The following is an 11,622-nucleotide window of genomic DNA, read 5'->3' on the forward strand; positions in this document are numbered from 1 at the left end:
GGATCCTGCAACCCTTTGGATGCAGACGACTGGTTACGGGTAATTCAGAGGAAACTCGAACCGTTCGAATGCTAGGACTGAGACAAAGTCCTTCTGCAGCCCACCAACTCACCGGAACAGCATTATCCTGGTGGAAAAATTATTGTGCCGCGGCCGAGGATGCCTCTACCATCACTTGGGAGGAATTCGTGAAGGAGTTTCGCCGCTATCACATCCCTTCGGCCACCATGAAGCGCAAGGTGGACGAATTCCGTGCACTGCAGCAGGGAAGCATGACAGTGGAAGAGTACACCCACCGGTTCATTGAGTTGGCCCGATATGCACCGGAGGAAGTGAACGACGATGACAAGAAACAAGATATGTTCAAGAAGGGGCTAAACCCAGAACTCCGGACCCTGCTTACCCCTCAGATCTACCCCGACTTCAATACCTTGATGAACAAGGCCATCCTTACGGAAAGGGCCAAAGCCGAGGAAAGGAAGGACAACAAACGCAAATTCCTAGAAAATAAGACCCGCCAACAGGACCGTTTCCAAAAACCGAGAAACTTCAGCTATACTGAACCAAGATCTCAGGCCCCAATGCAGTATAGGACTCAGTCCCAAGTGACAGGACCACGGGCCCCTGACACACAGCCTAGGAGCCAGAGTACCATGAAGGCCCCTCAAAGTAATGCCAGCCTGGTCGCATCCGACAACACCAATGTTAGGGCCTGTTTCAACTGTCGTGAGACAGGGCATTTCATTGCCAATTACCCTTACGCCAAGAATAAGCCGGCCACATCAGCCTTCTCCAACACGGTGAATGGACCCAGACCAGCCCTGACCGGTGCCAACCAAGTGCCCATCCGCAACAACGACAACAGTTAGCAGACGAAGCAGCCCCAGCAATCATTTGGACGAGCCCGCGTCAATCACATCGACGCGCAGGAAGCTCAAGGAGCTCAGGGCATAGTACTCGGTGAGTACCTAGTCAACTCAGCTTTGGCAACAGTATTATTTGATTCTGGAGCATCGCACTCATTCATATCCTCAAATTTTGTGGAACAACACCGAATACCTACAGTACTACTAAAAACGCCCCTATTAAACCGGACGCCTGGAGGCGACATCAAATGTCAACTAGGTTGTCTACGGGTAAGGATCAAATTAAGTGGGGTAGAATTTCTAGCGGACTTGGTAGTACTTAAGTCTAAGGGGATAGACGTGATCCTTGGAATGGACTGGTTAAGCCGACACAATGGCCTCATAGGCTGTGCTGACAAAGTGGTACACTTAACAAACCCTGAAGGAGTACAAGTAACCTGCCATACCCAGGAAAGTGGGTCTAGCCCAATGGTGTTTAGCATGGAAGCCAAGTCCTTAGAAGAAGTCCCGGTAGTAAATGAATACCCGGACGTCTTCCCTGGAGAACTTCCCGGTATGCCGCCGGACAGGGATATAGAATTCGTCATTGACCTTATCCCCGGGACCTTCCCCATAGCCAAGAGACCCTATAGGATGGCAGCCTCTGAGTTGACAGAATTAAAGAAGCAACTAGAAGAACTGCAACGAATTGGCTTCATCAGACCAAGCTCGTCCCCATGGGGAGCCCCAGTCCTATTTGTCAAGAAGAAAGATGGGAGTATGAGGTTGTGTGTGGATTACAGAGCACTGAACGAGGTTACCATTAAGAATAAGTACCCCCTCCCCAGGATTGATGACCTTTTCGATCAGCTAAAAGGAGCCAAGTATTTTTCCAAGATCGATCTAAGGTCAGGATATTTTCAGCTCAAGATTAGGGAAAGTGACATCCCTAAGACGGCTTTTGTCACCCGCTACGGGCAGTTTGAGTTCACCGTAATGTCTTTCGGACTAACCAATGCCCCTGCCTATTTTATGAACCTCATGAACAAGGTATTTATGGACGAGCTGGATAAGTTTGTCGTAGTCTTTATCGACGACATACATATCTACTCCAAGAGTATTCAGGAACATGAGCAACATCTGCGGGTAGTATTGGAAAAGCTGAGGACACATAGGCTATATGCCAAGTTTAGCAAGTGTGAATTCTGGCTGGAGAGAGTAGCTTTCCTTGGTCACATTCTGACCGCGGAAGGCGTAGCAGTGGACCCAGAGAAGGTCGAAGCAGTCTCCAACTGGCAGCGACCGACTAATGTTAGCGAAATCAGAAGTTTTCTTGGATTAGCTGGGTACTATCGGAGATTTATTGAGGGATTCTCTAAGATAGCCCGACCCATGATGGAACTTCTTAAGAAAGAGAAGAAGTTCACCTGGACAGAATCTTGTGAAAGAAGTTTTCAAGAATTGAAGCAAAGGTTGACAACCGCCCCAGTGCTGACCCTACCAGACATTCTCCGGGACTTTGTCATTTATTGTGATGCATCCCGGCAAGGATTAGGGTGTGTGCTGATGCAAGACGGGAAAGTCATTGCATATGCTTCCCACCAACTCAGGACTCATGAGCAGAATTATCCAACCCATGATTTGGAATTGGCAGCCGTAGTGCATGCCCTTAAGATTTGGAGACACTACCTGATTGGAAATAAGTGTGAGGTCTACACCGACCACAAGAGCCTGAAGTATATCTTCACCCAGCCGGATTTAAACCTAAGGCAAAGAAGATGGTTGGAGTTGGTCAAGGACTACAATTTGGAAATTCAGTATCACCCCGGGAAAGCAAACGTAGTAGCCGATGCCTTAAGTCGAAAATCCTATGGGCCCAAAAATGACCATCTGCACGAGGAAATGGCACGATTAAATGTGCACATTGTTCCTCGAGGTTCCAGCCAAGTGCTAAACGTCCGATCGACACTAGAGGATAGAATTAGAGGGGCCCAAAGCTCGGATCAGGAGTTAATGAAGATCCGCAAACAAACTGGAGAAAACAAAGCACCGGGCTTCAGAGTAGACGATAAGGGAACGTTATGGTACGAGGATAGGATTTGTGTACCCCAGAATGGAGATTTCCACCAGATAATCATGGACGAAGCCCATAACTCGGCCTACTCCATCCACCCAGGATCCACCAAAATGTATATGGACATAAGGCAAAAATATTGGTGGAATGGGATGAAGGCGGATATTGCATGATTTGTGGCTTATTGTGATACTTGTCAAAGGATCAAGGCCGAACATCAAAAGCCAGCAGGACTGTTGCAACCCCTACCCATTCCGGTTTGGAAATGGGACGAGATAGGAATGGACTTTGTGGTGGGTCTACCTAGAACACAGAAGGGACACGATTCTATATGGGTGATCGTGGACCGACTCACTAAATCGGCTCATTTCATACCTGTGCGAACTAACTACGGTGGAGAAAAGCTGGCAAAGCTTTATGTGGAAAACGTAGTAAAGCTACATGGAGTGCCTAGCAGAATTGTCTCAGATAGAGGAACCCAATTCACCTCTAGGTTTTGGAAAAGCTTGCATCAAGCCATGGGCACCAAGTTAGATTTCAGCTCCGCATATCACCCACAGACGGATGGTCAAACCGAAAGGGTAAATCAGATTATGGAAGATATGCTGAGAGCATGCACCCTGACCTATGGAAAGGATTGGGAGCAGAGTCTGCCTTATGCAGAATTCTCATATAACAATAGTTACCAAGCCATCTTAGGCATGTCACCATTCGAAGCCCTCTATGGAAGGAAGTGCAAAACTCCCCTAATTTGGTCGGAAGTTGGAGAACGTGCCCTAGTAGGCCCCGCACTTATAAAAGAAGCAGAAGAAAAAGTAGCGGAGATCCGCGAGAAATTGAAAGCAGCTCAGTCCTGACAAAAGAGCTACACAGACAAGAAAAGGCGAGAAATAAGTTTCGACCCAGGAGATTTTGCTTATCTCAAGGTCTCGCCTATTCGAGGGACGCGAAGATTTTAAGTACAAGGAAAATTGGCCCCTCGATACGTTGGACTGTATTGGGTTCTAAAGAGAGTCGGAGCAGTGGCATACCGACTGGAGTTACCAGAAGAAATGTCGGATATACATCCAGTGTTTCATGTCTCGCAATTAAGAAGGTGTTTGAGAGTACCCGAGGAAGAACACGTGCCGGTGGAAACAATAGATCTACAGCCGGATCTGCGATACCAGAAAGTGCCGGTCAAGATTCTAGACACTATCACTAAGAGGACAAGGAACTCCGAGGTACGGATATGCAGGGTTCAATGGAGTAGACATGGAGTGGAAGAAGCGACATGGGAACGCGAAGAGGCTCTAAAGAAGGAGTTTCCCCATCCATTTAGGAGCCGGCCGAATCTCGAGGACGAGATTCATTTTTAAGTGGGGTAGGCTTGTGACGCCCTGAAAATTTATCAAATCAAACTACGCGCTAAAATCTTTCGATCAAAAACCTAATCGTCGTCAAAGCCCATCCCAACCCTAGCCCTAACCCTCTCCATTTTTTCCCGCCACCCTGACAACCGACACGAACACGACCGTCGTCCCGTCCCGCACCGCTTGGAGGCCTGTCGCCCACGCGTAACCACCCGCCGCGATCGGCGCTGACGCGATATCCCTTTTCTTTTCTCCCCGCGCAGCGTGTGAACGTCGCGCGCGCGTGGCCGACCAGCCGCGGGCGCCGCCGAGAATATCGCCGGCGCGCGTCACTTTTTTTTCTCTCTCTCCCTTTTCTCTCTTTCCTTCTTCTTTTTCCTATTTTCCCTTCTTTCTCCTTCTCTTTTCCTTTCTTCCCTTTTCTCTTCTTTTTCCCCTTTTCCTTTTCCTTCATTCCCTCCTCTCCTCCCTGTTCCTCCCTCCTCCCTCTGCTCCCGAACGCCACACGGCCGCGCGCTGCCGTGCCGCGCGCACGCGCTCGCCCCCGCGTGCCCCGCGTGACCACGCGCTGCGCCGTGCTGCCCGCCGCTCGCGCCCCGCCCCTAGCCCGCGCCTCGCTGCGCCGCGCGCGCTCCCCCGTGCATGGCCGTGCCGCCCGCCGCGCCGCCCGTCGCCCCGCCACGCGCGCCGTCGCTTCCCCGTCCTGTGCCGCCCAGCACCCGACCCTCCCCCACGTGCAACGCTCGGCGCCCTCGCCGCCACGCCGCGTCACGACGGCCGCGAGCGGCCAAACGCCATTAATGGCCGCCCGCGACCGCCGCCGGCCGAGCTCCCCGCCTCACCGCCTCGGCCACCTATAAAAGGGGCCGAGGAGCACCCCCGGCGCCCCCACGAACCGCAGCGCCAATTAGCCCCTCACCTCCTTGCCCCTACCACCGCCGCCACGCACGCCACCACCGGCCGCCGCCCCCCACCGTGATCCCGCCTCCCCGCTGCGTCCCAAGCCGTGGTGAGTAGGGGAATACGACCCCCTCGCCTCCCTCCTTCCCCCCCCCCGGGCCGGCCGGAATTGCCACCGTTGGCGCCCCCATCCCCTCTCCTCTGTTTCCCGTGGGTGGGAAGGAGGAAGAAGGTGGTCATTTGCCACAGAACCCCCTGGCCTCTCCCTTTTTCCCGAAAGAAACCCCCCTTGTGCCACATTTCACTGCAGGCCCTCCTGTTTTTAGCTATTCAGGAAAAAGTAAAACCCCCGTCTCATAAACTTAATTTTAATTAGGTCCCTACACCTTTCTAGTATACCCCAAGTACCCCCAGGAGTTATAACCAAGCCCCGCTACCTCTAAAACATTTACGAACAGGTCCCTGACTCCTTGTTTAACCCTTAGACTTTTATAGAACCTATCATTTTATGCGCCAAACGATCTCCGATTAACCCGAAACTTTACCACGCCATTTCTAGTATAGTTCCAATCATGCCATTACGAAACCACCCAAAAATATTACCCCTACCTCCATAACTAAATTATTTCCAATTTAAGCTCAATGATGAAAGCTTTTAGTTCTTTCGCTTGATTGTGTGTTTGTTTGTTTGCGTCATAGGACACGGAGTGAACGAGGAAGGTCCCGACTGTGACCAAGCGAACGAGGACCAGTTCTGCAACCCCGAGCCCGAGGGATAGTGCTTCGATCAGGACCTCCCGCAAGGGTTTGATGATGGCAAGTCCAATCCCGCACTTTGATGCATGTTTCTGTCCTAGTTTTTATAAACACAACCCAGTGGCCTGTTTTATAAATTTGCATGGTTTTGCTTGCTGAAAACATGGTAGGATAGCCACCCTTGTTTGTGATAACCATACCTTGACCACTTGGTTTTATAAAGAAATGTGTGCGTGTGGGAAGGGATAAAATGTGGTTTCGAAAGATGAGTCAGACGGGATGGATGGCATTTCTGTGTGAATTGCTGTTGGTATGCTCGTACCTGTGTGGTTGAGCGAGGAAGGGAGATATCCATCTTGTCACCCCCTAAGGACCGAGTTTGATGTGTCATCTCACCTAGCTTCCTGACGTGCAAACCACTTGACCGTTGTATGGGCAACGGCTTAACATAAATCCCACTAGTTAGTCTGGTAGCCATCAGGAGAGCTGAGAGCAACGGGTGATCAAGGAAAAGGGATAAGCTCTGTGTGACTTATGCCCGGTTAAACCTCGGAGATAGGTCGAATGACCCCTTGGTGGATCCCGTGGTGGCTAGTCAGGTATAGCTAAGGTGGGTAATGGCTTTGTTGGGATCTGCACGGACACTAAGGTGATCGTGCTGTGGTACCCCACCTGTGGGTAAAGTTGCACACCTCTGCAGAGTTAAAATCTATTCGAATAGCCGTGCCCACGGTATTGGGCAAGTTATGGTGTGGTCACATAACTAGTGTTTCTCTCTGGGAATGGTTGGATTAGTGTGGGTTGTTTGGAAAGTGTCCGGCAGTTGTGCCGTGTGCTATGGCAGACGGGGAGTCCGGTAGCAATTTAAAACTTGGATCCTGTGTGGATCAACATCGTGTGCTCCTTGGTATTAGAAAACTCGTTTTGGAAATGTTTTTTTTTTAAAACGAACCTTTGCATACAACCGAGTTTTCCGCAAATGAACCATAACCTTATCCTTGGATTGTCCTGTGCATTGATTACTGTTATACCCCCTCCGTGTGTGTGATTGGACTTGCTGAGTACGTTTGTACTCACCCCACTCATACTTTTACAGTGGAAGACCCAGACTACGTCCCCGAAGACATCGAGTAGGGTTTCGTCCTGCACCCAGCCTTGCCTATGGTTAAGGCCACCGTTGGAGTTCCACATGGCGCAAGACTCTGATGATCCCCTTTTCGTAGCTAGTGTAGCAGTGTGCGTTTTAGTTGTAATCCTCGCGATAGTGGCGCTTCACTGCCCATTACCGCGCAGAGTTGTACGGTGATGTACCATCTGATGTAATAAAAGTGTTATCAGCCTCCTGGGACTGATAAAGCAACACTTTTAAGTCTTCCCTGATGGGGGGGACGCTTTAGTATCTTAGAGAACCAAATGAGCAGGATATTGCTAGACTCTGTGCAAAGGCCGAGGAAAGAGGGTTCCTAGGGATGCTAGGTAGCATCGATTGTATGCACTGGGAGTGGGAGAAGTGCCCCGTATCATTGCACGGTCAGTACCGTGGAGGACACCACAAGAAACCTACTGTGATACTTGAAGCGGTAGCCAGCTATGACCTTTGGATTTGGCATGCGTTCTTGGGTATGCCGGGCTCTTGTAACGACATTAATGTCCTTCATCGCTCTCCCGTGTTTGACAATATTGCTGCAGGCACAGCTCCTGAGGTTCATTTTACAGTAAATGGGAGAGAATACGATATGGGTTACTATCTTGCAGATGGTATCTACCCCCCATGGGCTACCCTGATGAGTTCTATTCCAGCTGCGTTGAGCAACAAACAGAATAAGTTCAATGAAATGCAGCAGGCATTTAGGAAGGACGTTGAGTGCAGTTTCGGTGTGCTTCAAGCACAATATGCCATCATGAAGCGAGCAGCTAGGATGTGGGATCCGAAAGACATGAAGTTCATTGTTGACTGTGTTATTATTCTGCATAATATGGGAATCAAGTACGAGAGAGGTATGGAGACTTTGGCGATCGAGGATTATGAGGGAGCCTCCCAATCTTCTCCTGATCCAAACAGAGATTTGCCTGACATTCAGCAATTGATCGCTAAGCATCAACAGATTCAGAGTCGTGCGGTCAATGTGCAATTGAAGAATGACCTAGTTGAGCATATATGGAACATATATGGCTCCTCAAATGTATGGAAATTCTATGATTCAGTTCAGTATTCTTCTATAATTCAGTTCACTGGCTTTGATTCTTTTATGATTCACTTCATTTTGTGCATGCAGGATTGAATTTCAGATTTTAGAGCCGGACTGTGAAGGATGGAGCTGACTGGTTGTGACAGTGATGGCAGGCAAATATTATAGTGACGGCAATCATGTCTTTTGTGTTGTATTTAGTAGGTTTTTGTAAAAGAAGATCAGGTGTACTTTTGTTTAGTACAGGTACTCTGGTTTGTATGAGCTGATGCAAATATTTAAAACATGGTGCACAAGATATTGTAGAAGTACTCATTTATTTGATCGATGGAAATCAGTATGACATATTTAGTTCTGATAGCAAACAACATGACCATAGTTAAGATAAATTGTACCAGATTACACAAACTCGAGAGCCATAATACTTAATAGTACATGGATGAAAACCACAACTGAAGTACAACTCAGCCACTAGCATTTGTGACATTGGAAGCCTGTTCAGCTGATTTAGCTGCAATGAGCTTCTGCTGATTGATGTAGTAATCACAAACCCAAGGAGAAAACTTGTCCAAGTCCATAGTCATTAGGCGGTCCTCCCGTTCTTTCTCGTGCAGCATCAATATCTTCTCTTGAAGTAACGCCGATCGTGAAGCAATCTGCAGATGCTGCTCTTGAATGGCCAACTTCCTCTCATAACGCACTGACATCTGGTCGCACTCATCTTTGTTTACAGCCTTCAAATCCTCTTCAAACTTGGCACGGTCTTGTTGAATCTTTTGAAGAATATCAAAGCAGGAAGATGAATTAACAGAGGAGCTGCTCGCACGTTGCTTCTTTGCACGGTCTCGACCAATAGGCCTCTCATTGGAAATGGGCAACGTGGCCTGCTGACTTGGTTCTACAACAGGTGTCGCTCCTTGCGGGCTTGGTTCCGCAGTCCTCTTTGTGGACGATGTTGCAAGATACTCATTCCACTTTTGTTCTCTTCGTAGAATGAACCAACAGTGGAGGAACCTGAATTGCTTCTTGCGTGTCCCTTCAAACAGTTGTAGAGCATCCTTGATCTACATAAGTTTCAGGTTATTATGGCGGTGCAAGCCTACGACATAAAAATGCATTTAATAGGCGAGAAGAAGGCTGCAAGACTAAAGTATTGCTCAATGATCAATATCTAAAACATCAGTCATTCCTAGCAGGAGGGAGTGCAATAGTATTTTGTAGTTTCTTTTTTTTAAGATACATGGTATATTAAAGAGCTAGCTAATCAGAACTTTGTCCCATCCCAAACACCTCCTTTTCCTGTTATATACATCTTGCTTGGTTATTTCTAGAGCTAGACATGGGCATGATCAGATCTTTTTGGTCAAAAGTATATCCACCACATAAAGAATATCACAGTAATAACAAACACAAGTGAGAAAAAGGTGACCCTAATTGTGGCAGGCAAGGATGCAGTTTCAGTTTTCCTTCAAAAAAGGTTGCAGGTCCAGGCAGTTATAAGTGCTAATCAATAGACATCCATAAAAGTTCTGATTAGCTAGCCACAAAAACAAATCACATATAAATGAGCACCAAAATAAAAACTGGCAACACATACAGTCACAGATCTAGACAGTTACTGTAAAAAAAGTCGAGCACTAACCCTAATCCTAGCCCAAAATTGTAGCAAACACAACACTAGGCGAGCAGGTCATCACTCATTAGGTATAAAAGTGAATGTGTACATGAAGGGATAATCAAGTGTGTTACCTTGTCATCTTCATTCTTCCCGCTTTCATTCCTTCTCATAATCTCAGAGAAGGCTCCACAAAATCTTGATGTGTCCTTCTGAATGTCACCCCAACGGTGCTGCAGTGAACTTAGTGATCGCTGGATTGGAGTCTTCCTCATCTCATTGAAATATATTGTGATCCTTGTCCAGTATGCTTTCCCTTGCTGCGATGCACCAACAATCGGATCCTTGGACACATTTAGGTAGGCAGAACATAAGGTTTCATCTTCTGCATTTAGATAATTCCTATCACGCTTCCTCTTTTCCGCATCCTCCGCAACATTGTCGACAGGAGTCTCCAAAGTCTCATTTCCCTGAGGAACAACACCCCCTTTAAGTTGTGTACATTACAAAATAAATGACAATTACAACACTTTTTCATACCTATTCATATGGTTGCTGAGAATGGATGTCTGTTGTGTCATCTAATGGTCCAGTGAGGTCAATACCCGGGGTGTAGCTCACATCATGGCAATAAGACTGGCTACCGGATGCATTTCCTTGATAGTAGTTATCCATCCGAAATAACCTGATAAACATTTAAACCCATGCGTATGAATAGCGGTGTTTAGGCAGAGAGAAATTTGTAGATTGTGTCAATTGGAAGGGGTTGAGAGACTGTCTAGATGTCTCAGACTGGGGAGCATGTGGAAGAGGGGAAAATGTAGCTCAGTTTTGTGTTGATCAGAACTGATCAAATTCATTGTAACAGTTCTTGTCCATGTATTTAGCACACTACAATTGTACACTTGATTTGGCACCGACAAAATGTAATTTAGGGGTAATGCAAATGTAAAGAAACTGGTGTTGACGTATCAGATTTGGAAATGCGTATGGAAAAAAGAAATGCTCTAGGAGTGGTGCTGACCGGGAAACAGTACTGCTGATTGTTCCTGCAATGTGTTATTATGTTTTTGTACAATTCTCACACTTGATTGATAGAGGTGTTTAGGCGGGGAAAAGACTGTAAATTAGGGGTAGTTCAAAGGGAAGTAGAGTCGTTTGAGATAGATGTGTCTGATTGTGAAATGTACCCCTAGTTTTCAGAGATAAAGAGAAATGCAGCTCAAATTTGTGTTGATCATATACATTCATGTATCCGATTTGGACATGTGTAAGAAGGAGAAAAAAAATCTAGGCGTACGAGTGCTCATTTATGTGCATCCTCAGTTATCTGAAAAGGGGAAGAAAAATGCAGTTCATACTGCCTGTTTGATTAATTTCAGTAGCTTGATGAGAGCAAATTACAGCAATGTTTGGTTACAAGATATCACTAGCTGACATTTATACTGAACACTCACTCAATTTAATTTAACAGAATATAATAGGCAATGCAGATTGCACAAAACAAGATTGTGTTTACATCGAACACATAGAAAATATATCAGTATTAACCCTAAATCGGAGAAATTGATGAACGTTATCATTTTAGTCATCCTCACATTGTGCAAGCAGCTAAACAGAAATATGCATCTCACTCGACAAGTGTACTGCCTATTCCCCAAATCCGTATGGTATATCCACTACCAAAATCCACAAGAAACCAAGATCCAGAGGGCGATTGAAATCTTACCTCGTTGAACACAGGGCTGGCGTCGAAGATGACTCTGCGCTGGGTGGAGAGACTGCCCGACGCGTTGCGGAGCTCTCCCCGCCGCGCCACTGCACCTGTGGCCTTGAATCAACTTCGTCGTCCAGATCCAGCTCCCCGGTCACCGTGGTAGGGCCCTGGAGG

The 11,622-nt window shown here is 47.3% G+C and overlaps 1 protein-coding gene across 1 annotated transcript; it reads left to right on the forward strand.

The window, feature by feature from the left end:
- The first annotated feature begins 7,663 nt into the window (after positions 1-7,663).
- Positions 7,664-8,209, forward strand: LOC112885433. Its single transcript, XM_025951054.1, has 2 exons — positions 7,664-8,110; positions 8,204-8,209. The coding sequence occupies exons 1-2, from the start codon at positions 7,664-7,666 to the stop codon at positions 8,207-8,209; spliced, it is 453 nt and encodes a 150-aa protein (XP_025806839.1).
- The last annotated feature ends 3,413 nt before the right edge of the window (positions 8,210-11,622 follow it).

The sequence above is a fragment of the Panicum hallii genome, chromosome 3 (genome assembly GCF_002211085.1).
Source record: "Panicum hallii strain FIL2 chromosome 3, PHallii_v3.1, whole genome shotgun sequence".
Lineage (NCBI taxonomy): Eukaryota > Viridiplantae > Streptophyta > Magnoliopsida > Poales > Poaceae > Panicum > Panicum hallii.